We start from the raw sequence: 27,290 nt of genomic DNA, 5'->3' as shown, positions 1-27,290 counted from the left end.
AGCACGCATGAGTTGGGGATAGGTGAGGAGAGGAGGGGGGGGTTTGAAGTCCCCAGAGGTTCGTGTCCCCATTAATGTACGTGTGACTCCTTCTTACAGGCCACGTGACAGTGCCCCAAAGCGGAGAACCGGACGAGGCCGGTTTCTTTTCTGATAAAGAGGTACCGTCTCCCTTTGTCACTGTTCTTCTCCTTCGTTCGGTAGGTAAGCGTCAGGGCACGCTGCAGCGGGGACGCCTGGGTGCTTTGAGCCTGCGTCCCCAAGTTTGCATTTGCCCGGGAAGGTCTGCGGGCTTACAGGGTTTATCCCAGTGCACACCTCCTACAGTTACCGGGTGCTTCACGTCGTGTGACTGCACGACCGACGCACCTGCAGTAATTTTGGAGACTCACCTCGTGAAACGGGTGTCTGTATCTACGTGGTGTGGCCCAGTTCTTTTCCGTTAGCGTTTATGAGGGGACGCTGGAGGCGGACAGAGCCCTGTGGCAGTCAGGTGCTTTCCTGTCGTCGTTTGATCTTGGCTTTTTTTCCTGGGGCCATCCCGATCTGAAAGTTACCAGGGGATGTCTGGCCTTGAGTGTAGGGGCTTTTGCCCTTTTCCAGCCCATCGCCAGTAACAGTGCTGTAGTTTCCCTTGCGACTTCCTCTGATGCTTGACCCCGCAGCCTTTGGCCCAGGCTGCCCTTCCCCGGAAGCGCCCTCGCTTCCCCCTGTGTGCACTGGGTTGTGTCTCTGAAGACCCAGTGCGGGCTTCCCAGCGCTCCGTGACCTAGCGACCTGCCACGGGCTCTCCTGTCCCTTGTGCCGTTCGCCGTATGCCTCCGCCCTGGGTTGGAGAGCGGTCAGACTTCTGCGTGGCGAGTCGTCTTCCTGGCTCCCTCCCGGTGGCAGAGTCGAGAGAAGGGCCTCCCTTTTATGTGTATCGGCAGCTCCTCCCAGGGGAGAGGGCTTATGATCTGAGAGGTGGCGTGCGTACTTGTTGTCCCCATGACTAACTGGGGGAAAGAGCCCGTGCGTGAATGTGATGGTTTCTGGCGTTCGGTTCTTGTTTAATTGCCCTCTGTGTTCCTAGGGGTTGGCGACTGAGCCAGCAACCGATAGCCAGACGTTTGGACTTGCTCCAGGGCCAGTAACAGCGCATGACACGTTGAGCTGTGTTGATGGAGCTGGCCCAGCTGACACGTTCGGTAAGCTAGTGTACACGTCTGGGGCTTTGCTGTCCCTCTCTTGGCTTGATCAGGCGTCTGTCCAGAAACTCAATTTTCGGAGGGAGCAGTGCAGCTCTGCGGTAGAGTGAATGCATGCTTAGCCTGCAGGACTTCCTGGATTCGATGCCCACTGCCTCCCTTAAACAGAACGCCTACTGTGAAACACCTGGAAGGTGTAGGTCCTGGCACAGTATCCGTCCCCTTTTGGGCGGTTGGCCTTTGCCACCTGTCCTCACAGAGATCCCAGCACGACGGCGCTTCTCCTTCCAGGAAGCGCTTTAGCCCCCTGACCTCCTTTTGTGCCCCTTGGTTGCACTGAAGCACGCATGAGTTGGGGATAGGTGAGGAGAGGAGGGGGGGGTTTGAAGTCCCCAGAGGTTCGTGTCCCCATTAATGTACGTGTGACTCCTTCTTACAGGCCACGTGACAGTGCCCCAAAGCGGAGAACCGGACGAGGCCGATTTCTTTTCTGATAAAGAGGTACCGTCTCCCTTTGTCACTGTTCTTCTCCTTCGTTCGGTAGGTAAGCGTCAGGGCACGCTGCAGCGGGGACGCCTGGGTGCTTTGAGCCTGCGTCCCCAAGTTTGCATTTGCCCGGGAAGGTCTGCGGGCTTACAGGGTTTATCCCAGTGCACACCTCCTACAGTTACCGGGTGCTTCACGTCGTGTGACTGCACGACCGACGCACCTGCAGTAATTTTGGAGACTCACCTCGTGAAACGGGTGTCTGTATCTACGTGGTGTGGCCCAGTTCTTTTCCGTTAGCGTTTATGAGGGGACGCTGGAGGCGGACAGAGCCCTGTGGCAGTCAGGTGCTTTCCTGTCGTCGTTTGATCTTGGCTTTTTTTCCTGGGGCCATCCCGATCTGAAAGTTACCAGGGGATGTCTGGCCTTGAGTGTAGGGGCTTTTGCCCTTTTCCAGCCCATCGCCAGTAACAGTGCTGTAGTTTCCCTTGCGACTTCCTCTGATGCTTGACCCCGCAGCCTTTGGCCCAGGCTGCCCTTCCCCGGAAGCGCCCTCGCTTCCCCCTGTGTGCACTGGGTTGTGTCTCTGAAGACCCAGTGCGGGCTTCCCAGCGCTCCGTGACCTAGCGACCTGCCACGGGCTCTCCTGTCCCTTGTGCCGTTCGCCGTATGCCTCCGCCCTGGGTTGGAGAGCGGTCAGACTTCTGCGTGGCGAGTCGTCTTCCTGGCTCCCTCCCGGTGGCAGAGTCGAGAGAAGGGCCTCCCTTTTATGTGTATCGGCAGCTCCTCCCAGGGGAGAGGGCTTATGATCTGAGAGGTGGCGTGCGTACTTGTTGTCCCCATGACTAACTGGGGGAAAGAGCCCGTGCGTGAATGTGATGGTTTCTGGCGTTCGGTTCTTGTTTAATTGCCCTCTGTGTTCCTAGGGGTTGGCGACTGAGCCAGCAACCGATAGCCAGACGTTTGGACTTGCTCCAGGGCCAGTAACAGCGCATGACACGTTGAGCTGTGTTGATGGAGCTGGCCCAGCTGACACGTTCGGTAAGCTAGTGTACACGTCTGGGGCTTTGCTGTCCCTCTCTTGGCTTGATCAGGCGTCTGTCCAGAAACTCAATTTTCGGAGGGAGCAGTGCAGCTCTGCGGTAGAGTGAATGCATGCTTAGCCTGCAGGACTTCCTGGATTCGATGCCCACTGCCTCCCTTAAACAGAACGCCTACTGTGAAACACCTGGAAGGTGTAGGTCCTGGCACAGTATCCGTCCCCTTTTGGGCGGTTGGCCTTTGCCACCTGTCCTCACAGAGATCCCAGCACGACGGCGCTTCTCCTTCCAGGAAGCGCTTTAGCCCCCTGACCTCCTTTTGTGCCCCTTGGTTGCACTGAAGCACGCATGAGTTGGGGATAGGTGAGGAGAGGAGGGGGGGGTTTGAAGTCCCCAGAGGTTCGTGTCCCCATTAATGTACGTGTGACTCCTTCTTACAGGCCACGTGACAGTGCCCCAAAGCGGAGAACCGGACGAGGCCGGTTTCTTTTCTGATAAAGAGGTACCGTCTCCCTTTGTCACTGTTCTTCTCCTTCGTTCGGTAGGTAAGCGTCAGGGCACGCTGCAGCGGGGACGCCTGGGTGCTTTGAGCCTGCGTCCCCAAGTTTGCATTTGCCCGGGAAGGTCTGCGGGCTTACAGGGTTTATCCCAGTGCACACCTCCTACAGTTACCGGGTGCTTCACGTCGTGTGACTGCACGACCGACGCACCTGCAGTAATTTTGGAGACTCACCTCGTGAAACGGGTGTCTGTATCTACGTGGTGTGGCCCAGTTCTTTTCCGTTAGCGTTTATGAGGGGACGCTGGAGGCGGACAGAGCCCTGTGGCAGTCAGGTGCTTTCCTGTCGTCGTTTGATCTTGGCTTTTTTTCCTGGGGCCATCCCGATCTGAAAGTTACCAGGGGATGTCTGGCCTTGAGTGTAGGGGCTTTTGCCCTTTTCCAGCCCATCGCCAGTAACAGTGCTGTAGTTTCCCTTGCGACTTCCTCTGATGCTTGACCCCGCAGCCTTTGGCCCAGGCTGCCCTTCCCCGGAAGCGCCCTCGCTTCCCCCTGTGTGCACTGGGTTGTGTCTCTGAAGACCCAGTGCGGGCTTCCCAGCGCTCCGTGACCTAGCGACCTGCCACGGGCTCTCCTGTCCCTTGTGCCGTTCGCCGTATGCCTCCGCCCTGGGTTGGAGAGCGGTCAGACTTCTGCGTGGCGAGTCGTCTTCCTGGCTCCCTCCCGGTGGCAGAGTCGAGAGAAGGGCCTCCCTTTTATGTGTATCGGCAGCTCCTCCCAGGGGAGAGGGCTTATGATCTGAGAGGTGGCGTGCGTACTTGTTGTCCCCATGACTAACTGGGGGAAAGAGCCCGTGCGTGAATGTGATGGTTTCTGGCGTTCGGTTCTTGTTTAATTGCCCTCTGTGTTCCTAGGGGTTGGCGACTGAGCCAGCAACCGATAGCCAGACGTTTGGACTTGCTCCAGGGCCAGTCACAGCGCATGACACGTTGAGCTGTGTTGATGGAGCTGGCCCAGCTGACACGTTCGGTAAGCTAGTGTACACGTCTGGGGCTTTGCTGTCCCTCTCTTGGCTTGATCAGGCGTCTGTCCAGAAACTCAATTTTCGGAGGGAGCAGTGCAGCTCTGCGGTAGAGTGAATGCATGCTTAGCCTGCAGGACTTCCTGGATTCGATGCCCACTGCCTCCCTTAAACAGAACGCCTACTGTGAAACACCTGAAAGGTGTAGGTCCTGGCACAGTATCCGTCCCCTTTTGGGCGGTTGGCCTTTGCCACCTGTCCTCACAGAGATCCCAGCACGACGGCGCTTCTCCTTCCAGGAAGTGCTTTAGCCCCCTGACCTCCTTTTGTGCCCCTTGGTTGCACTGAAGCACGCATGAGTTGGGGATAGGTGAGGAGAGGAGGGGGGGGTTTGAAGTCCCCAGAGGTTCGTGTCCCCATTAATGTACGTGTGACTCCTTCTTACAGGCCACGTGACAGTGCCCCAAAGCGGAGAACCGGACGAGGCCGATTTCTTTTCTGATAAAGAGGTACCGTCTCCCTTTGTCACTGTTCTTCTCCTTCGTTCGGTAGGTAAGCGTCAGGGCACGCTGCAGCGGGGACGCCTGGGTGCTTTGAGCCTGCGTCCCCAAGTTTGCATTTGCCCGGGAAGGTCTGCGGGCTTACAGGGTTTATCCCAGTGCACACCTCCTACAGTTACCGGGTGCTTCACGTCGTGTGACTGCACGACCGACGCACCTGCAGTAATTTTGGAGACTCACCTCGTGAAACGGGTGTCTGTATCTACGTGGTGTGGCCCAGTTCTTTTCCGTTAGCGTTTATGAGGGGACGCTGGAGGCGGACAGAGCCCTGTGGCAGTCAGGTGCTTTCCTGTCGTCGTTTGATCTTGGCTTTTTTTCCTGTGGCCATCCCGATCTGAAAGTTACCAGGGGATGTCTGGCCTTGAGTGTAGGGGCTTTTGCCCTTTTCCAGCCCATCGCCAGTAACAGTGCTGTAGTTTCCCTTGCGACTTCCTCTGATGCTTGACCCCGCAGCCTTTGGCCCAGGCTGCCCTTCCCCGGAAGCGCCCTCGCTTCCCCCTGTGTGCACTGGGTTGTGTCTCTGAAGACCCAGTGCGGGCTTCCCAGCGCTCCGTGACCTAGCGACCTGCCACGGGCTCTCCTGTCCCTTGTGCCGTTCGCCGTATGCCTCCGCCCTGGGTTGGAGAGCGGTCAGACTTCTGCGTGGCGAGTCGTCTTCCTGGCTCCCTCCCGGTGGCAGAGTCGAGAGAAGGGCCTCCCTTTTATGTGTATCGGCAGCTCCTCCCAGGGGAGGGGGCTTATGATCTGAGAGGTGGCGTGCGTACTTGTTGTCCCCATGACTAACTGGGGGAAAGAGCCCGTGCGTGAATGTGATGGTTTCTGGCGTTCGGTTCTTGTTTAATTGCCCTCTGTGTTCCTAGGGGTTGGCGACTGAGCCAGCAACCGATAGCCAGACGTTTGGACTTGCTCCAGGGCCAGTAACAGCGCATGACACGTTGAGCTGTGTTGATGGAGCTGGCCCAGCTGACACGTTCGGTAAGCTAGTGTACACGTCTGGGGCTTTGCTGTCCCTCTCTTGGCTTGATCAGGCGTCTGTCCAGAAACTCAATTTTCGGAGGGAGCAGTGCAGCTCTGCGGTAGAGTGAATGCATGCTTAGCCTGCAGGACTTCCTGGATTCGATGCCCACTGCCTCCCTTAAACAGAACGCCTACTGTGAAACACCTGGAAGGTGTAGGTCCTGGCACAGTATCCGTCCCCTTTTGGGCGGTTGGCCTTTGCCACCTGTCCTCACAGAGATCCCAGCACGACGGCGCTTCTCCTTCCAGGAAGTGCTTTAGCCCCCTGACCTCCTTTTGTGCCCCTTGGTTGCACTGAAGCACGCATGAGTTGGGGATAGGTGAGGAGAGGAGGGGGGGGTTTGAAGTCCCCAGAGGTTCGTGTCCCCATTAATGTACGTGTGACTCCTTCTTACAGGCCACGTGACAGTGCCCCAAAGCGGAGAACCGGACGAGGCCGATTTCTTTTCTGATAAAGAGGTACCGTCTCCCTTTGTCACTGTTCTTCTCCTTCGTTCGGTAGGTAAGCGTCAGGGCACGCTGCAGCGGGGACGCCTGGGTGCTTTGAGCCTGCGTCCCCAAGTTTGCATTTGCCCGGGAAGGTCTGCGGGCTTACAGGGTTTATCCCAGTGCACACCTCCTACAGTTACCGGGTGCTTCACGTCGTGTGACTGCACGACCGACGCACCTGCAGTAATTTTGGAGACTCACCTCGTGAAACGGGTGTCTGTATCTACGTGGTGTGGCCCAGTTCTTTTCCGTTAGCGTTTATGAGGGGACGCTGGAGGCGGACAGAGCCCTGTGGCAGTCAGGTGCTTTCCTGTCGTCGTTTGATCTTGGCTTTTTTTCCTGGGGCCATCCCGATCTGAAAGTTACCAGGGGATGTCTGGCCTTGAGTGTAGGGGCTTTTGCCCTTTTCCAGCCCATCGCCAGTAACAGTGCTGTAGTTTCCCTTGCGACTTCCTCTGATGCTTGACCCCGCAGCCTTTGGCCCAGGCTGCCCTTCCCTGGAAGCGCCCTCGCTTCCCCCTGTGTGCACTGGGTTGTGTCTCTGAAGACCCAGTGCGGGCTTCCCAGCGCTCCGTGACCTAGCGACCTGCCACGGGCTCTCCTGTCCCTTGTGCCGTTCGCCGTATGCCTCCGCCCTGGGTTGGAGAGCGGTCAGACTTCTGCGTGGCGAGTCGTCTTCCTGGCTCCCTCCCGGTGGCAGAGTCGAGAGAAGGGCCTCCCTTTTATGTGTATCGGCAGCTCCTCCCAGGGGAGAGGGCTTATGATCTGAGAGGTGGCGTGCGTACTTGTTGTCCCCATGACTAACTGGGGGAAAGAGCCCGTGCGTGAATGTGATGGTTTCTGGCGTTCGGTTCTTGTTTAATTGCCCTCTGTGTTCCTAGGGGTTGGCGACTGAGCCAGCAACCGATAGCCAGACGTTTGGACTTGCTCCAGGGCCAGTAACAGCGCATGACACGTTGAGCTGTGTTGATGGAGCTGGCCCAGCTGACACGTTCGGTAAGCTAGTGTACACGTCTGGGGCTTTGCTGTCCCTCTCTTGGCTTGATCAGGCGTCTGTCCAGAAACTCAATTTTCGGAGGGAGCAGTGCAGCTCTGCGGTAGAGTGAATGAATGCTTAGCCTGCAGGACTTCCTGGATTCGATGCCCACTGCCTCCCTTAAACAGAACGCCTACTGTGAAACACCTGAAAGGTGTAGGTCCTGGCACAGTATCCGTCCCCTTTTGGGCGGTTGGCCTTTGCCACCTGTCCTCACAGAGATCCCAGCACGACGGCGCTTCTCCTTCCAGGAAGCGCTTTAGCCCCCTGACCTCCTTTTGTGCCCCTTGGTTGCACTGAAGCACGCATGAGTTGGGGATAGGTGAGGAGAGGAGGGGGGGTTTGAAGTCCCCAGAGGTTCGTGTCCCCATTAATGTACGTGTGACTCCTTCTTACAGGCCATGTGACAGTGCCCCAAAGCGGAGAACCGGACGAGGCCGATTTCTTTTCTGATAAAGAGGTACCGTCTCCCTTTGTCACTGTTCTTCTCCTTCGTTCGGTAGGTAAGCGTCAGGGCACGCTGCAGCGGGGACGCCTGGGTGCTTTGAGCCTGCGTCCCCAAGTTTGCATTTGCCCGGGAAGGTCTGCGGGCTTACAGGGTTTATCCCAGTGCACACCTCCTACAGTTACCGGGTGCTTCACGTCGTGTGACTGCACGACCGACGCACCTGCAGTAATTTTGGAGACTCACCTCGTGAAACGGGTGTCTGTATCTACGTGGTGTGGCCCAGTTCTTTTCCGTTAGCGTTTATGAGGGGACGCTGGAGGCGGACAGAGCCCTGTGGCAGTCAGGTGCTTTCCTGTCGTCGTTTGATCTTGGCTTTTTTCCCTGGGGCCATCCCGATCTGAAAGTTACCAGGGGATGTCTGGCCTTGAGTGTAGGGGCTTTTGCCCTTTTCCAGCCCATCGCCAGTAACAGTGCTGTAGTTTCCCTTGCGACTTCCTCTGATGCTTGACCCCGCAGCCTTTGGCCCAGGCTGCCCTTCCCCGGAAGCGCCCTCGCTTCCCCCTGTGTGCACTGGGTTGTGTCTCTGAAGACCCAGTGCGGGCTTCCCAGCGCTCCGTGACCTAGCGACCTGCCACGGGCTCTCCTGTCCCTTGTGCCGTTCGCCGTATGCCTCCGCCCTGGGTTGGAGAGCGGTCAGACTTCTGCGTGGCGAGTCGTCTTCCTGGCTCCCTCCCGGTGGCAGAGTCGAGAGAAGGGCCTCCCTTTTATGTGTATCGGCAGCTCCTCCCAGGGGAGAGGGCTTATGATCTGAGAGGTGGCGTGCGTACTTGTTGTCCCCATGACTAACTGGGGGAAAGAGCCCGTGCGTGAATGTGATGGTTTCTGGCGTTCGGTTCTTGTTTAATTGCCCTCTGTGTTCCTAGGGGTTGGCGACTGAGCCAGCAACCGATAGCCAGACGTTTGGACTTGCTCCAGGGCCAGTAACAGCGCATGACACGTTGAGCTGTGTTGATGGAGCTGGCCCAGCTGACACGTTCGGTAAGCTAGTGTACACGTCTGGGGCTTTGCTGTCCCTCTCTTGGCTTGATCAGGCGTCTGTCCAGAAACTCAATTTTCGGAGGGAGCAGTGCAGCTCTGCGGTAGAGTGAATGCATGCTTAGCCTGCAGGACTTCCTGGATTCGATGCCCACTGCCTCCCTTAAACAGAACGCCTACTGTGAAACACCTGGAAGGTGTAGGTCCTGGCACAGTATCCGTCCCCTTTTGGGCGGTTGGCCTTTGCCACCTGTCCTCACAGAGATCCCAGCACGACGGCGCTTCTCCTTCCAGGAAGCGCTTTAGCCCCCTGACCTCCTTTTGTGCCCCTTGGTTGCACTGAAGCACGCATGAGTTGGGGATAGGTGAGGAGAGGAGGGGGGGGTTTGAAGTCCCCAGAGGTTCGTGTCCCCATTAATGTACGTGTGACTCCTTCTTACAGGCCACGTGACAGTGCCCCAAAGCGGAGAACCGGACGAGGCCGATTTCTTTTCTGATAAAGAGGTACCGTCTCCCTTTGTCACTGTTCTTCTCCTTCGTTCGGTAGGTAAGCGTCAGGGCACGCTGCAGCGGGGACGCCTGGGTGCTTTGAGCCTGCGTCCCCAAGTTTGCATTTGCCCGGGAAGGTCTGCGGGCTTACAGGGTTTATCCCAGTGCACACCTCCTACAGTTACCGGGTGCTTCACGTCGTGTGACTGCACGACCGACGCACCTGCAGTAATTTTGGAGACTCACCTCGTGAAACGGGTGTCTGTATCTACGTGGTGTGGCCCAGTTCTTTTCCGTTAGCGTTTATGAGGGGACGCTGGAGGCGGACAGAGCCCTGTGGCAGTCAGGTGCTTTCCTGTCGTCGTTTGATCTTGGCTTTTTTTCCTGGGGCCATCCCGATCTGAAAGTTACCAGGGGATGTCTGGCCTTGAGTGTAGGGGCTTTTGCCCTTTTCCAGCCCATCGCCAGTAACAGTGCTGTAGTTTCCCTTGCGACTTCCTCTGATGCTTGACCCCGCAGCCTTTGGCCCAGGCTGCCCTTCCCCGGAAGCGCCCTCGCTTCCCCCTGTGTGCACTGGGTTGTGTCTCTGAAGACCCAGTGCGGGCTTCCCAGCGCTCCGTGACCTAGCGACCTGCCACGGGCTCTCCTGTCCCTTGTGCCGTTCGCCGTATGCCTCCGCCCTGGGTTGGAGAGCGGTCAGACTTCTGCGTGGCGAGTCGTCTTCCTGGCTCCCTCCCGGTGGCAGAGTCGAGAGAAGGGCCTCCCTTTTATGTGTATCGGCAGCTCCTCCCAGGGGAGAGGGCTTATGATCTGAGAGGTGGCGTGCGTACTTGTTGTCCCCATGACTAACTGGGGGAAAGAGCCCGTGCGTGAATGTGATGGTTTCTGGCGTTCGGTTCTTGTTTAATTGCCCTCTGTGTTCCTAGGGGTTGGCGACTGAGCCAGCAACCGATAGCCAGACGTTTGGACTTGCTCCAGGGCCAGTAACAGCGCATGACACGTTGAGCTGTGTTGATGGAGCTGGCCCAGCTGACACGTTCGGTAAGCTAGTGTACACGTCTGGGGCTTTGCTGTCCCTCTCTTGGCTTGATCAGGCGTCTGTCCAGAAACTCAATTTTCGGAGGGAGCAGTGCAGCTCTGCGGTAGAGTGAATGCATGCTTAGCCTGCAGGACTTCCTGGATTCGATGCCCACTGCCTCCCTTAAACAGAACGCCTACTGTGAAACACCTGAAAGGTGTAGGTCCTGGCACAGTATCCGTCCCCTTTTGGGCGGTTGGCCTTTGCCACCTGTCCTCACAGAGATCCCAGCACGACGGCGCTTCTCCTTCCAGGAAGCGCTTTAGCCCCCTGACCTCCTTTTGTGCCCCTTGGTTGCACTGAAGCACGCATGAGTTGGGGATAGGTGAGGAGAGGAGGGGGGGGTTTGAAGTCCCCAGAGGTTCGTGTCCCCATTAATGTACGTGTGACTCCTTCTTACAGGCCACGTGACAGTGCCCCAAAGCGGAGAACCGGACGAGGCCGATTTCTTTTCTGATAAAGAGGTACCGTCTCCCTTTGTCACTGTTCTTCTCCTTCGTTCGGTAGGTAAGCGTCAGGGCACGCTGCAGCGGGGACGCCTGGGTGCTTTGAGCCTGCGTCCCCAAGTTTGCATTTGCCCGGGAAGGTCTGCGGGCTTACAGGGTTTATCCCAGTGCACACCTCCTACAGTTACCGGGTGCTTCACGTCGTGTGACTGCACGACCGACGCACCTGCAGTAATTTTGGAGACTCACCTCGTGAAACGGGTGTCTGTATCTACGTGGTGTGGCCCAGTTCTTTTCCGTTAGCGTTTATGAGGGGACGCTGGAGGCGGACAGAGCCCTGTGGCAGTCAGGTGCTTTCCTGTCGTCGTTTGATCTTGGCTTTTTTTCCTGGGGCCATCCCGATCTGAAAGTTACCAGGGGATGTCTGGCCTTGAGTGTAGGGGCTTTTGCCCTTTTCCAGCCCATCGCCAGTAACAGTGCTGTAGTTTCCCTTGCGACTTCCTCTGATGCTTGACCCCGCAGCCTTTGGCCCAGGCTGCCCTTCCCCGGAAGCGCCCTCGCTTCCCCCTGTGTGCACTGGGTTGTGTCTCTGAAGACCCAGTGCGGGCTTCCCAGCGCTCCGTGACCTAGCGACCTGCCACGGGCTCTCCTGTCCCTTGTGCCGTTCGCCGTATGCCTCCGCCCTGGGTTGGAGAGCGGTCAGACTTCTGCGTGGCGAGTCGTCTTCCTGGCTCCCTCCCGGTGGCAGAGTCGAGAGAAGGGCCTCCCTTTTATGTGTATCGGCAGCTCCTCCCAGGGGAGAGGGCTTATGATCTGAGAGGTGGCGTGCGTACTTGTTGTCCCCATGACTAACTGGGGGAAAGAGCCCGTGCGTGAATGTGATGGTTTCTGGCGTTCGGTTCTTGTTTAATTGCCCTCTGTGTTCCTAGGGGTTGGCGACTGAGCCAGCAACCGATAGCCAGACGTTTGGACTTGCTCCAGGGCCAGTAACAGCGCATGACACGTTGAGCTGTGTTGATGGAGCTGGCCCAGCTGACACGTTCGGTAAGCTAGTGTACACGTCTGGGGCTTTGCTGTCCCTCTCTTGGCTTGATCAGGCGTCTGTCCAGAAACTCAATTTTCGGAGGGAGCAGTGCAGCTCTGCGGTAGAGTGAATGCATGCTTAGCCTGCAGGACTTCCTGGATTCGATGCCCACTGCCTCCCTTAAACAGAACGCCTACTGTGAAACACCTGAAAGGTGTAGGTCCTGGCACAGTATCCGTCCCCTTTTGGGCGGTTGGCCTTTGCCACCTGTCCTCACAGAGATCCCAGCACGACGGCGCTTCTCCTTCCAGGAAGCGCTTTAGCCCCCTGACCTCCTTTTGTGCCCCTTGGTTGCACTGAAGCACGCATGAGTTGGGGATAGGTGAGGAGAGGAGGGGGGGGTTTGAAGTCCCCAGAGGTTCGTGTCCCCATTAATGTACGTGTGACTCCTTCTTACAGGCCACGTGACAGTGCCCCAAAGCGGAGAACCGGACGAGGCCGATTTCTTTTCTGATAAAGAGGTACCGTCTCCCTTTGTCACTGTTCTTCTCCTTCGTTCGGTAGGTAAGCGTCAGGGCACGCTGCAGCGGGGACGCCTGGGTGCTTTGAGCCTGCGTCCCCAAGTTTGCATTTGCCCGGGAAGGTCTGCGGGCTTACAGGGTTTATCCCAGTGCACACCTCCTACAGTTACCGGGTGCTTCACGTCGTGTGACTGCACGACCGACGCACCTGCAGTAATTTTGGAGACTCACCTCGTGAAACGGGTGTCTGTATCTACGTGGTGTGGCCCAGTTCTTTTCCGTTAGCGTTTATGAGGGGACGCTGGAGGCGGACAGAGCCCTGTGGCAGTCAGGTGCTTTCCTGTCGTCGTTTGATCTTGGCTTTTTTTCCTGGGGCCATCCCGATCTGAAAGTTACCAGGGGATGTCTGGCCTTGAGTGTAGGGGCTTTTGCCCTTTTCCAGCCCATCGCCAGTAACAGTGCTGTAGTTTCCCTTGCGACTTCCTCTGATGCTTGACCCCGCAGCCTTTGGCCCAGGCTGCCCTTCCCCGGAAGCGCCCTCGCTTCCCCCTGTGTGCACTGGGTTGTGTCTCTGAAGACCCAGTGCGGGCTTCCCAGCGCTCCGTGACCTAGCGACCTGCCACGGGCTCTCCTGTCCCTTGTGCCGTTCGCCGTATGCCTCCGCCCTGGGTTGGAGAGCGGTCAGACTTCTGCGTGGCGAGTCGTCTTCCTGGCTCCCTCCCGGTGGCAGAGTCGAGAGAAGGGCCTCCCTTTTATGTGTATCGGCAGCTCCTCCCAGGGGAGAGGGCTTATGATCTGAGAGGTGGCGTGCGTACTTGTTGTCCCCATGACTAACTGGGGGAAAGAGCCCGTGCGTGAATGTGATGGTTTCTGGCGTTCGGTTCTTGTTTAATTGCCCTCTGTGTTCCTAGGGGTTGGCGACTGAGCCAGCAACCGATAGCCAGACGTTTGGACTTGCTCCAGGGCCAGTAACAGCGCATGACACGTTGAGCTGTGTTGATGGAGCTGGCCCAGCTGACACGTTCGGTAAGCTAGTGTACACGTCTGGGGCTTTGCTGTCCCTCTCTTGGCTTGATCAGGCGTCTGTCCAGAAACTCAATTTTCGGAGGGAGCAGTGCAGCTCTGCGGTAGAGTGAATGCATGCTTAGCCTGCAGGACTTCCTGGATTCGATGCCCACTGCCTCCCTTAAACAGAACGCCTACTGTGAAACACCTGAAAGGTGTAGGTCCTGGCACAGTATCCGTCCCCTTTTGGGCGGTTGGCCTTTGCCACCTGTCCTCACAGAGATCCCAGCACGACGGCGCTTCTCCTTCCAGGAAGTGCTTTAGCCCCCTGACCTCCTTTTGTGCCCCTTGGTTGCACTGAAGCACGCATGAGTTGGGGATAGGTGAGGAGAGGAGGGGGGGGTTTGAAGTCCCCAGAGGTTCGTGTCCCCATTAATGTACGTGTGACTCCTTCTTACAGGCCACGTGACAGTGCCCCAAAGCGGAGAACCGGACGAGGCCGATTTCTTTTCTGATAAAGAGGTACCGTCTCCCTTTGTCACTGTTCTTCTCCTTCGTTCGGTAGGTAAGCGTCAGGGCACGCTGCAGCGGGGACGCCTGGGTGCTTTGAGCCTGCGTCCCCAAGTTTGCATTTGCCCGGGAAGGTCTGCGGGCTTACAGGGTTTATCCCAGTGCACACCTCCTACAGTTACCGGGTGCTTCACGTCGTGTGACTGCACGACCGACGCACCTGCAGTAATTTTGGAGACTCACCTCGTGAAACGGGTGTCTGTATCTACGTGGTGTGGCCCAGTTCTTTTCCGTTAGCGTTTATGAGGGGACGCTGGAGGCGGACAGAGCCCTGTGGCAGTCAGGTGCTTTCCTGTCGTCGTTTGATCTTGGCTTTTTTTCCTGGGGCCATCCCGATCTGAAAGTTACCAGGGGATGTCTGGCCTTGAGTGTAGGGGCTTTTGCCCTTTTCCAGCCCATCGCCAGTAACAGTGCTGTAGTTTCCCTTGCGACTTCCTCTGATGCTTGACCCCGCAGCCTTTGGCCCAGGCTGCCCTTCCCCGGAAGCGCCCTCGCTTCCCCCTGTGTGCACTGGGTTGTGTCTCTGAAGACCCAGTGCGGGCTTCCCAGCGCTCCGTGACCTAGCGACCTGCCACGGGCTCTCCTGTCCCTTGTGCCGTTCGCCGTATGCCTCCGCCCTGGGTTGGAGAGCGGTCAGACTTCTGCGTGGCGAGTCGTCTTCCTGGCTCCCTCCCGGTGGCAGAGTCGAGAGAAGGGCCTCCCTTTTATGTGTATCGGCAGCTCCTCCCAGGGGAGAGGGCTTATGATCTGAGAGGTGGCGTGCGTACTTGTTGTCCCCATGACTAACTGGGGGAAAGAGCCCGTGCGTGAATGTGATGGTTTCTGGCGTTCGGTTCTTGTTTAATTGCCCTCTGTGTTCCTAGGGGTTGGCGACTGAGCCAGCAACCGATAGCCAGACGTTTGGACTTGCTCCAGGGCCAGTAACAGCGCATGACACGTTGAGCTGTGTTGATGGAGCTGGCCCAGCTGACACGTTCGGTAAGCTAGTGTACACGTCTGGGGCTTTGCTGTCCCTCTCTTGGCTTGATCAGGCGTCTGTCCAGAAACTCAATTTTCGGAGGGAGCAGTGCAGCTCTGCGGTAGAGTGAATGCATGCTTAGCCTGCAGGACTTCCTGGATTCGATGCCCACTGCCTCCCTTAAACAGAACGCCTACTGTGAAACACCTGAAAGGTGTAGGTCCTGGCACAGTATCCGTCCCCTTTTGGGCGGTTGGCCTTTGCCACCTGTCCTCACAGAGATCCCAGCACGACGGCGCTTCTCCTTCCAGGAAGTGCTTTAGCCCCCTGACCTCCTTTTGTGCCCCTTGGTTGCACTGAAGCACGCATGAGTTGGGGATAGGTGAGGAGAGGAGGGGGGGGTTTGAAGTCCCCAGAGGTTCGTGTCCCCATTAATGTACGTGTGACTCCTTCTTACAGGCCACGTGACAGTGCCCCAAAGCGGAGAACCGGACGAGGCCGATTTCTTTTCTGATAAAGAGGTACCGTCTCCCTTTGTCACTGTTCTTCTCCTTCGTTCGGTAGGTAAGCGTCAGGGCACGCTGCAGCGGGGACGCCTGGGTGCTTTGAGCCTGCGTCCCCAAGTTTGCATTTGCCCGGGAAGGTCTGCGGGCTTACAGGGTTTATCCCAGTGCACACCTCCTACAGTTACCGGGTGCTTCACGTCGTGTGACTGCACGACCGACGCACCTGCAGTAATTTTGGAGACTCACCTCGTGAAACGGGTGTCTGTATCTACGTGGTGTGGCCCAGTTCTTTTCCGTTAGCGTTTATGAGGGGACGCTGGAGGCGGACAGAGCCCTGTGGCAGTCAGGTGCTTTCCTGTCGTCGTTTGATCTTGGCTTTTTTTCCTGGGGCCATCCCGATCTGAAAGTTACCAGGGGATGTCTGGCCTTGAGTGTAGGGGCTTTTGCCCTTTTCCAGCCCATCGCCAGTAACAGTGCTGTAGTTTCCCTTGCGACTTCCTCTGATGCTTGACCCCGCAGCCTTTGGCCCAGGCTGCCCTTCCCCGGAAGCGCCCTCGCTTCCCCCTGTGTGCACTGGGTTGTGTCTCTGAAGACCCAGTGCGGGCTTCCCAGCGCTCCGTGACCTAGCGACCTGCCACGGGCTCTCCTGTCCCTTGTGCCGTTCGCCGTATGCCTCCGCCCTGGGTTGGAGAGCGGTCAGACTTCTGCGTGGCGAGTCGTCTTCCTGGCTCCCTCCCGGTGGCAGAGTCGAGAGAAGGGCCTCCCTTTTATGTGTATCGGCAGCTCCTCCCAGGGGAGAGGGCTTATGATCTGAGAGGTGGCGTGCGTACTTGTTGTCCCCATGACTAACTGGGGGAAAGAGCCCGTGCGTGAATGTGATGGTTTCTGGCGTTCGGTTCTTGTTTAATTGCCCTCTGTGTTCCTAGGGGTTGGCGACTGAGCCAGCAACCGATAGCCAGACGTTTGGACTTGCTCCAGGGCCAGTAACAGCGCATGACACGTTGAGCTGTGTTGATGGAGCTGGCCCAGCTGACACGTTCGGTAAGCTAGTGTACACGTCTGGGGCTTTGCTGTCCCTCTCTTGGCTTGATCAGGCGTCTGTCCAGAAACTCAATTTTCGGAGGGAGCAGTGCAGCTCTGCGGTAGAGTGAATGCATGCTTAGCCTGCAGGACTTCCTGGATTCGATGGCCACTGCCTCCCTTAAACAGAACGCCTACTGTGAAACACCTGAAAGGTGTAGGTCCTGGCACAGTATCCGTCCCCTTTTGGGCGGTTGGCCTTTGCCACCTGTCCTCACAGAGATCCCAGCACGACGGCGCTTCTCCTTCCAGGAAGTGCTTTAGCCCCCTGACCTCCTTTTGTGCCCCTTGGTTGCACTGAAGCACGCATGAGTTGGGGATAGGTGAGGAGAGGAGGGGGGGGTTTGAAGTCCCCAGAGGTTCGTGTCCCCATTAATGTACGTGTGACTCCTTCTTACAGGCCACGTGACAGTGCCCCAAAGCGGAGAACCGGACGAGGCCGATTTCTTTTCTGATAAAGAGGTACCGTCTCCCTTTGTCACTGTTCTTCTCCTTCGTTCGGTAGGTAAGCGTCAGGGCACGCTGCAGCGGGGACGCCTGGGTGCTTTGAGCCTGCGTCCCCAAGTTTGCATTTGCCCGGGAAGGTCTGCGGGCTTACAGGGTTTATCCCAGTGCACACCTCCTACAGTTACCGGGTGCTTCACGTCGTGTGACTGCACGACCGACGCACCTGCAGTAATTTTGGAGACTCACCTCGTGAAACGGGTGTCTGTATCTACGTGGTGTGGCCCAGTTCTTTTCCGTAAGCGTTTATGAGGGGACGCTGGAGGCGGACAGAGCCCTGTGGCAGTCAGGTGCTTTCCTGTCGTCGTTTGATCTTGGCTTTTTTTCCTGGGGCCATCCTGATCTGAAAGTTACCAGGGGATGTCTGGCCTTGAGTGTAGGGGCTTTTGCCCTTTTCCAGCCCATCGCCAGTAACAGTGCTGTAGTTTCCCTTGCGACTTCCTCTGATGCTTGACCCCGCAGCCTTTGGCCCAGGCTGCCCTTCCCCGGAAGCGCCCTCGCTTCCCCCTGTGTGCACTGGGTTGTGTCTCTGAAGACCCAGTGCGGGCTTCCCAGCGCTCCGTGACCTAGCGACCTGCCACGGGCTCTCCTGTCCCTTGTGCCGTTCGCCGTATGCCTCCGCCCTGGGTTGGAGAGCGGTCAGACTTCTGCGTGGCGAGTCGTCTTCCTGGCTCCCTCCCGGTGGCAGAGTCGAGAGAAGGGCCTCCCTTTTATGTGTATCGGCAGCTCCTCCCAGGGGAGAGGGCTTATGATCTGAGAGGTGGCGTGCGTACTTGTTGTCCCCATGACTAACTGGGGGAAAGAGCCCGTGCGTGAATGTGATGGTTTCTGGCGTTCGGTTCTTGTTTAATTGCCCTCTGTGTTCCTAGGGGTTGGCGACTGAGCCAGCAACCGATAGCCAGACGTTTGGACTTGCTCCAGGGCCAGTAACAGCGCATGACACGTTGAGCTGTGTTGATGGAGCTGGCCCAGCTGACACGTTCGGTAAGCTAGTGTACACGTCTGGGGCTTTGCTGTCCCTCTCTTGGCTTGATCAGGCGTCTGTCCAGAAACTCAATTTTCGGAGGGAGCAGTGCAGCTCTGCGGTAGAGTGAATGCATGCTTAGCCTGCAGGACTTCCTGGATTCGATGCCCACTGCCTCCCTTAAACAGAACGCCTACTGTGAAACACCTGAAAGGTGTAGGTCCTGGCACAGTATCCGTCCCCTTTTGGGCGGTTGGCCTTTGCCACCTGTCCTCACAGAGATCCCAGCACGACGGCGCTTCTCCTTCCAGGAAGTGCTTTAGCCCCCTGACCTCCTTTTGTGCCCCTTGGTTGCACTGAAGCACGCATGAGTTGGGGATAGGTGAGGAGAGGAGGGGGGGTTTGAAGTCCCCAGAGGTTCGTGTCCCCATTAATGTACGTGTGACTCCTTCTTACAGGCCACGTGACAGTGCCCCAAAGCGGAGAACCGGACGAGGCCGATTTCTTTTCTGATAAAGAGGTACCGTCTCCCTTTGTCACTGTTCTTCTCCTTCGTTCGGTAGGTAAGCGTCAGGGCACGCTGCAGCGGGGACGCCTGGGTGCTTTGAGCCTGCGTCCCCAAGTTTGCATTTGCCCGGGAAGGTCTGCGGGCTTACAGGGTTTATCCCAGTGCACACCTCCTACAGTTACCGGGTGCTTCACGTCGTGTGACTGCACGACCGACGCACCTGCAGTAATTTTGGAGACTCACCTCGTGAAACGGGTGTCTGTATCTACGTGGTGTGGCCCAGTTCTTTTCCGTTAGCGTTTATGAGGGGACGCTGGAGGCGGACAGAGCCCTGTGGCAGTCAGGTGCTTTCCTGTCGTCGTTTGATCTTGGCTTTTTTTCCTGGGGCCATCCTGATCTGAAAGTTACCAGGGGATGTCTGGCCTTGAGTGTAGGGGCTTTTGCCCTTTTCCAGCCCATCGCCAGTAACAGTGCTGTAGTTTCCCTTGCGACTTCCTCTGATGCTTGACCCCGCAGCCTTTGGCCCAGGCTGCCCTTCCCCGGAAGCGCCCTCGCTTCCCCCTGTGTGCACTGGGTTGTGTCTCTGAAGACCCAGTGCGGGCTTCCCAGCGCTCCGTGACCTAGCGACCTGCCACGGGCTCTCCTGTCCCTTGTGCCGTTCGCCGTATGCCTCCGCCCTGGGTTGGAGAGCGGTCAGACTTCTGCGTGGCGAGTCGTCTTCCTGGCTCCCTCCCGGTGGCAGAGTCGAGAGAAGGGCCTCCCTTTTATGTGTATCGGCAGCTCCTCCCAGGGGAGAGGGCTTATGATCTGAGAGGTGGCGTGCGTACTTGTTCTCCTGGTGACTATTTTACTGAAAGTCCATGTGTATTATTTTAATTGTTTGTAACTTTTGGTTCTTGTTTTTGTGTGTGTGTGTGTTCATAGGAAGTCTTGACTGGGCCTGAAATTGACAGATCACTTCATGTTTCTGAGTCGGTTCACATTGCTCCAGAAGAACTAGCCGATCATGGCCCTTTGACCTCTGTTACTGCAACAGAAAAAAGCTGTACATTAAGTAAGTTGATGAACATGCATGATAGTTTTTTTCTCTATCGTAATACGTAGTGTGCCAGGGTGGATTTTTTAGCTCAGTAAGAGATAGAATGTATGCATTACAGGTAGTAATATTCGGTTCAGTTTTCAGTTCTCAAAAAAATATTATGAAATTCTGCTGTTTGTAAATGTATATGTTCTGACCATTTGTTTTTAATGGTTTCCATTTAACATCTATCTTTATAACTGTCCCATGTTTGATGATGTTTTTCGTCCAGAAAATGGTACAACTTTTTAAAGTGGCTTTTCTGCTTTATTATATAGTAATATGCATGAGTGACAGTTGATGTATATGTGTGTTCAAAATTTAATTTGTAAGTATTCTCATTTATGTGTCTGTGCCTTAGTTTTATATGTAACATTTCATCTTTTCATTCAGGTATCCAGGAAGATACAGAATCATCTTCTCGTTTAGAGGTAGTATTCTATTTTTATTATTAGTAGTATCGCCCTTAAATATTAACTAGTTTTGTTAATACATAAGTGAAGGGATGCTTTGAGGTTAGTTTCTCTTTTTGCATTTTCCCATCCATATTTTTCTTATGTTTTTGAATCTTCCATTAAGAAATTCTTTGTGTGCTAATGGTCTTACTAGTACCTAGTACCCTCTTGTTAATTTTCCAGTGTTACCTAATGAAACCAGTGTTTATAGCCCAGAAAGCAATGCTTATTTGTCCTATGGAATCGATTTGACTTCTTGAGCTGTTTTCTCTAAAAAGTAGAGAGTTATTCTTTTTCAGCCTTTGACCAATTGTGTGTGTTTCTAATAAATGGATTTGTCCAACTCTCAAGGCATATTCAGAGAAAAATGTTTTGGGTCAAAAAGAAGACTGTTTTCATATTGTTGTGTTTTGTTTTATGTTTTTGCCAATTTGACCTTCAAAAGCAAATGCCTGTGAGTTGGAAATATTACAGTTTTCTTGTCAAGTAGATCTGCAGGGATAGTTTCATGTAAATCAAAAGCATGGTGAAGATTAGTAAATATGTGGGGTTAGTATACCAACAGTTTGGGTTAGTGACATTGTAATGAGGACAGCCCATATGGGATAGTTAGTGTGGCCTGCATGTTGTACTTTAATCGTGACCGTAGTTGAAGTATTGTAAGTAACAATGGTGGAGTGTTCTAAGCTGACAGCTGTGAAGAGAGGTAAATTGACCCTGAACTCTTGGATCTAGACAGGTGCTGCCTAGTGGCACAGCACTGTATTTCAAGTCAGCAGATATGTTGGCATCTTTGTTCTGTCATGCATAAGCTGTGGGGTCTTGGAAAAACTTGTTGGAGCTGATTGAATGTCAGTGGCCTTGTTGGTAAAAGGGCACTGGCACTTAACTCTGAGGTGTGTGCAGTGAACAAATGTAACAAATGTGAAAAGATGTCATCTGTAAATGGTGCTATAAAGTGTAAGACAGGATGATCACAGTGACAATGAATGACTTACTAAGTGCTGAGGACACTTTTTGACACCTGAAGGACAAGAAAATGGCAGTGGATAGTTAAGAATGGGAAAGTTAGAGTGGGCATGTGGAGTTCTCATTAAAATGGGGGTATGTCGTGTTTTAGTAGACTATTAGTGGAGATCTCTGATAGGTATAGAGTGATTTGGTGCTTGTGGGCATCTTGAGATTTTCGATGTTTTGACCTTAAAGGAATTCCTGCTTCTGAACACCAACTGCGTGCCAGGCAGTTAAGACACTGAACTGACCGAAGGGTTGAGGGGTTAGGCTGTAGTGGTAGGAACAGAAGGACAAGTAAACAGGAATCCTCTGTCAGTCACAGTAAGTCCTTCAGGTAAAGGAAGTGGAGAACTTTGGTTTTTGACAGAAGGGGCGTGTCTGTAGTTATGATGGGTGTGGAGTAAGAGTGGAATTCACTTAGTTGGCACAGATCAGAATGTGACCAAAGCTGCCAAGGGAAGGACGGGAAGGAGCCAGTGACGTGAAGGCCCAGGGAAGGAACACTCTGGACAGAGAGCAATCCTTGTAGTTTTTTGAAGAATTGCATAACTGTACTTAAAGATTCCGCTGTTATTAAGGCATCAATGTTTTTCTTATTACTTTGCTACTTTATTCAACTAGTTTTCCTAACTATAAAAGTTTTATCAAATAATAAGATTGTGCTAAGCCATTGTTTACTGAAATGAAGCAGCTTCTACAGTGTTCTGTCAGTACTCAATGTGACAGTCTCCAAGGTTTGTTTTCATGTCAAGGATCTCAATTTAATACTAAATCCGTATCTGTCGTTAGAAATATTTTAAATTTATAGGAAGTATATTTATGAAAGTACTTGTTTTAAAATAAGTGCATTTTAAGTTTTGCTTTTTTATTGAAGTGTGGTCAATTTACCATGTTAGTTTCACATATACTACAAAGCAATTCAATTTTACCAACAAAAATACTTATTTTTAACTATATCTTCATTTTTGTGGGGGAATGTAGAGTGAAGTTAGGTGTTTTGAAGTTAATTCTTTGTTGAAATGTGAATATAAGTCAATATTTTGCCTGTGAAAATACTTGCTCTGGCTTTCCATGTTCAGCTTACTGAATCAAAAGCCAAATGAAAATAAAAGATAGGCTTGTTCTAGAAAATGTATATGAAGTTTTCTATTTATATGTTTGGTTTCCCAAGATACTCTTCTCTTGTTTTTAAGTCTAAATTGCTTTTAAAATAGGAAGGCTTTTTTTTTAAGTTTTGAAATGCAGGGATTTTCTTAGGGATTAGGAATTCTTTATGTGACTCATTATTAATATTGATTTTAACAGAGTATCTCTGAGAGTCTACCACAAATGTATGTGGATATTTCATCTGGAGCTGCAGGTCAAACAGGAAAAAATATATTAAGTGGACAAGTAGAAGGTAAGACCTGTATTTTATTAAAAAGCCATCTGACAGAATGTTGATTTCCAACATGAATTCTGATATATTCTAAAAGCCAAAGAAAAATCACCCGGTGAAGGTATAGTGAGGGAAAAATGAGAAAAGGAGGTAAATTTTATAACTTAGGTGTCAATGACAGATTAAATTGAGAGTGCCATTTAAGGAGCTTAATTGTTTCATTTCAGGATGCTCTGTGACCTAAGGACAGTCAGAAAATGAGGCAGGAAAGAGGGGATGAAGAATGAGAGTGGCAGAGGGGACAGGCAGTAAATGAAGGGAAAGGAGGTAGGGGCCTGTGGGAGAGGGTGGGAAGGTAGATCAGTTCTTTGGAAAAAGAAAGTGTCTGAAATGTGAGATGGACCTGAAGTGAGCTTCCAGCACCGTAGCTTGTCCAAGAAGCACGAATGTTCCCACTGTCCCCATATTCCTCATTGTTAGGCAGGCAGTGAGGACTGAGGTGCCTGATCACGCAGAGCTGGGTTTTACCTGCCGTGGGTGAACACAGGCAGATGTGGGTAGCTGTAAATGTCTGGACCTTCATGTCATGTAGTGTGTTGCTGCCTTACTGGATGGTGTCACCTAGGCCAAAAGAGAATAAGGAAGAGGAAGAGAGCAGGGTGTGTTATGGGGGGTGAGGGGGGCAGGGAAGCTGTTTCCTGATAAATAGTCCATTAGAAAGTTTGCAACTTCTAATGCAGTTTCAATTTGGAGAAGTGTTATAGTGGGCACTTGAGGCTAGATTTTTCAGAAGGATCAGTTAAGTCGAGTAGACTCGGTATAGATGAGACTGTCTCAAATTTTAACTAGTCACCTGGGGACCCATTGAAAAGTGTGCATTCTGAACAGTAGGTCTGAGATTCTGCATTTCTAATGAGTTCTAAGCTGACACTCTTGTTGCTTGTCTTGAGACCACGCTCAGAATAGCAAGAGGGTAGATTTGTGTTTAGAGAAATCTGGGAGAAGAGCCACTAGAGAACTCAAGACATAAAGCATCAAGGAAAAGCGTAATTTTGTTTTTCTTTCTGAGCACGTTTATAGCCAGAGGGAGGCAAAGAGTTGAAGCAGAAATTACCGATGTAAGTTCCTGCCATTAAGCAGAGAGAAAAAAGAAGTGGTGGGGATAATCCATCAAAAGAATATAAAAGGGGGGAAGAATTAAGACCACAGATCTAGAGCTACCTTTGAAAAGGGAAGGATACAGTGAAAGGAAAGAGAAAAAAAGGTGATAGGTGATCTGGGAACTGATGAGGAAACTTGAGAGAACTCCTTTCAGATGGCGTCATATGTTTGCACTGAAGCAAGATTAGATCATTGCCACTGCAGAGAATTCTGGAAGCAGGAAGGGGCTAGAACTGGGGTAAACCACAGCCACTCCTCACAACTGTCAGACATCAAGACTATATGTTGAATTGGCATTTGTTACTCAAATGAGATTAATTTCTGTATGGAAGCACTAGCTTTTTTTTTTTTTTAGGATAGCTAATTTTTTGATGATTCTCTCATAGAAAGGCTTTTAAACATTAGCATGAGGTAACAAACCAAACTAATTTTGGAAACAGAAGAAATTAATAGCATTCATTCCCTAAATGCTAAAAATGTTTTCAGTGAATACTACAGTGATCTTGAAATATAAAAGACTTAATTTCTAATAATTCTGTGGCAATTAAATTAATTTTTTACCTTTTCAATAACCTTATGTCAATATTGAAAACCTAATATACATTATTTCTTAGGTGTGTCTTACATACCTTCTTGCACGAGTGGGTCAAGAAACTTCAAGATGACAGCTGAGACCACGTCCACTCCAACAGCACAGGCCTCTCACCGCTCCACCTTTGCCACTGGTCTACTCCACCACCAGTTTGCCATGGATAACGATACTGCTGCAATCGTGGTTGACAGTGGCTCCGGCATGTGCAAGGCCGGCTTCGCGGGCAGCGATGCCCCCCAGGCCGTCTTCCCCTCCGTCGTGGGACGCCCCCGGTACCAGGGCGTCATGGTAGGCATGGACCAGAAGGACTCCTACGTAGGTAATGAGGCCCAAAGCAAGAGAGGCATCCTGACCCTCAAGTACCCCATTGAACACGGCATTGTCACCAACTGGGATGACATGGAGAAGATCTGGCACCACACCTTCTATAATGAGCTGTGCGTGGACCCAGAGGAGCACCCCTTGCTGCTGACTGAGGCCGCACTGAACCCCAAGGCCAACCGTGAGAAGATGATTCAGATTATGTTCGAGACCTTCAACACCCCAGCCTTGTACGTGGCCATCCAGGCTGTGCTGTCCTTGTACACCTCTGGCCGCACCACTGGCATTGTGATGGACTCTGGTGATGGGGTCACTCACACTGTGCCCACCTACGAGGGGCATGCCCTCCCCCACGCCACCCTGCGTCTGGACCTGGCTGGCCGGGACCTGACAGACTACCTTATGAAGATCCTCATGGAACGTGGCTACAGGTTCACCACCACGGCCGAGCGGGAAATTGTGCGTGACATCAAAGAGAAGCTCTGCTACGTCGCCCTGGACTTGGAGCAGGAGATGGCCACTGCCGCCTCCAGCTCCTCCCTGGAGAAGAGCTATGAGCTGCCCGATGGTCAGGTCATCACCATTGGCAGCGAGCGCTTCCGCTGCCCTGAGGCTCTCTTCCAGCCTGCCTTCCTGGGCCTGGAAGCCTGTGGCATCCACGAGACTACCTTCAACTCCATCGTGAAGTGTGACATGGACATCCACAAGAACCTCTATGCCAACACGGTGCTGTCTGGCGGGACCACCATGTACCCCGGCATCACCGGCAGGATGCAGAAGGAGCTCACTGCCCTGGCCCCCAGCACGGTGAAGGTCAAGATCATTGCGCCCTCTGAGCGCAAGTACTCCGTGTGGATGGGTGGCTCCATCCTGGCCTCACTGCCCACCTTCCAGCAGATGTGGATCAGCAACCAAGAGTATGATGAGTTTGGTCCCTCCATCGTCCACCGCAAGTGCTTCTAGGCGGACTGAGTTACCTTCCACCCTTTTCATGACAAAACCTAACTTGCACAGAAAAGGTGACGAGATTGGCATAGTTTTATTTTTTTTTCTTTTGAATATTTTTTTTTTTTGGTACTGACTCAGGACTTAAAAACTGGAACAGTGAAGGTGACAGCAGGCAGTTGGATCAACCATCCCCAAAGTTCTACCTTGTGGCTGAGGACTTCGTACATTTTTTAAAATAGTCATTTCGAATGTAAGATGCATTGTTATAGGAAGTCCCTTGCCTTCCTGAAAGCTGCCCCACTTCTCTAAGGAGAAGGGCCAGTCCTTGCCTAAATCCACACAGGGGAGGGTGATGGCATTGCTTTTGTGTAAGTGATGGTCTCCAAAAAAAAAAATTACATTAAGTCTTGCTTTTGTTTTATTTTGAATGATCAGCCCCTCTTTTTTGTCCCCAAACTTGAGATGTATGAAGGCTTTTGGTCCCCTTGAGAGTAGGCTGAGGCATGGAGGCAGCCAGGGTTTACCTGTACACTGACTTGAGACCAGTTCGATAAAGTGTACAGCTTTAAAAAAAGGGGGGTGGGGGATCAGCCAAGATGGTGGAGTAGAGGAATCCTCGTAGCTCACCGTCTCCCACAAATACACCAAAACTCACATCCATGGACCCACCCAGCCAAGCAGAGCACCTGCTGAACTCTGACAGAACATTGCCTTCTTCAAAAGACGGAGACACCACAAATATGGTAGGAAAAAAGTAAAAGTAAAATAACTTGGGACTAGTCCTGCAGGGAGGAAGCTGCAAAGGAGAAATAGCGTTCACTTGCTGGGTCTACCCCTCTCCAAGGGAGAGGTCATTGGGACTGAGGGGGATCCTCCAAGGCCCAGATCTATATGAAATAGCTCTTGACAAACAGAACTAAGTTAAATGGGCACAGAGGTTCTCTGCAACCCCTAGCCCTAGAGGGAAAGTGGCAGGTGGAGGACAGGACAAGCTGCCTGAGCCGGGCGGAGGACAGGCAGGCTGCACAGAGGCAATCCCAGGGAACTATAGGGTATTTCACACTGTGGATTAGTGGGTACACAGGGCAGAAAAACCTGGGCCCTCCATAAAATACAAAAAAAAAAAAAAAAAGCAACATGGCTGACGTGCCCTGAGGGGAAGGGTACAATATCTCCTACCTCTGAAAATCTGTCGAGCCAAGAGGCGGTGCTCAGACACAGCTTCCATATCCTCCAGTGCTTAGCACCCAGGTGTGGCGTGGTTGAAACCTGAATTCATACCTAAGGGCTTAGCAGCCTCAAAGGGCAGACTGAGACTTGTTCATAGCACAAGGCAGATAGGATAGTTCTGTCCTGGGAACTCTTGAGAACTTAAGCCTCCAAGACAAACAAGGAGCTGAGTTTGGGCACAAATCATGGGTGGCGCTGTTCTGCTGTCTCCTGGAGCGCAGACCCGAGGTGGAGCGGGCAGCTGCACAGAGCAGGGGAGTGATCTGCACTGGGAGAGGGCAGGTGGCTACCTGCCTTCTTGGCAGGAGTGCAGTATGTGACCGTGGCATAAGGAAGGGTGTAACCCACCCGCCCACTGTGTAAGAGCGCAGCACCTGACTGCAGTTTTGGGAGGGGATGTGATCTGCTTGCCGACCTGCACTGGGAGCAGCACAGACCAGGGGCTTGGCCAACGGAGGGGTTCTGAATGCAGCGAGCTCAGTTCATGCAGCAGGGAGAGGACAGAAAGACCTCTCGATAAAACCATTAAGAGCATACGGTCTCCATGAGAACACAACAACTTTATTTCTATTTCTCTTTTTCATCTGTTCTATTTTCTATTACCTTTTGAATTTTTAAATTTTTAAACAACTGTATATGTTT

The 27,290-nt window shown here is 53.3% G+C and overlaps 2 protein-coding genes across 2 annotated transcripts; both read left to right on the top strand.

The window, feature by feature from the left end:
- Positions 1-1,024: 1,024 nt before the first annotated feature.
- On the top strand, positions 1,025-20,264 carry LOC140695388 (uncharacterized). Its single transcript, XM_072958086.1, has 11 exons — positions 1,025-1,036; positions 1,073-1,187; positions 1,627-1,688; positions 2,600-2,714; positions 3,154-3,215; positions 4,127-4,241; positions 4,681-4,742; positions 5,654-5,768; positions 6,208-6,269; positions 7,181-7,295; positions 20,188-20,264. The coding sequence occupies exons 1-11, from the start codon at positions 1,025-1,027 to the stop codon at positions 20,262-20,264; spliced, it is 912 nt and encodes a 303-aa protein (XP_072814187.1).
- On the top strand, positions 7,761-25,577 carry LOC102541205 (actin, cytoplasmic 1-like). The gene is made up of 19 exons (XM_072958085.1): positions 7,761-7,795; positions 8,707-8,821; positions 9,261-9,322; positions 10,234-10,348; positions 10,788-10,849; positions 11,761-11,875; positions 12,315-12,376; positions 13,288-13,402; positions 13,842-13,903; positions 14,815-14,929; positions 15,369-15,430; positions 16,342-16,456; positions 16,896-16,957; positions 17,869-17,983; positions 18,422-18,483; positions 19,396-19,525; positions 19,943-19,980; positions 22,324-22,417; positions 24,172-25,577. Exons 18-19 carry the CDS (start codon positions 22,348-22,350, stop codon positions 25,431-25,433), a joined length of 1,332 nt encoding a protein of 443 aa, XP_072814186.1. The 5' UTR covers positions 7,761-7,795; positions 8,707-8,821; positions 9,261-9,322; positions 10,234-10,348; positions 10,788-10,849; positions 11,761-11,875; positions 12,315-12,376; positions 13,288-13,402; positions 13,842-13,903; positions 14,815-14,929; positions 15,369-15,430; positions 16,342-16,456; positions 16,896-16,957; positions 17,869-17,983; positions 18,422-18,483; positions 19,396-19,525; positions 19,943-19,980; positions 22,324-22,347; the 3' UTR covers positions 25,434-25,577.
- Positions 25,578-27,290: the final 1,713 nt, after the last annotated feature.

Source organism: Vicugna pacos, unplaced genomic scaffold (genome assembly GCF_048564905.1).
Source record: "Vicugna pacos unplaced genomic scaffold, VicPac4 scaffold_202, whole genome shotgun sequence".
Classification (NCBI taxonomy): Eukaryota; Metazoa; Chordata; class Mammalia; order Artiodactyla; family Camelidae; genus Vicugna; species Vicugna pacos.
This window is presented reverse-complemented; position numbering and strand designations above follow the sequence as displayed.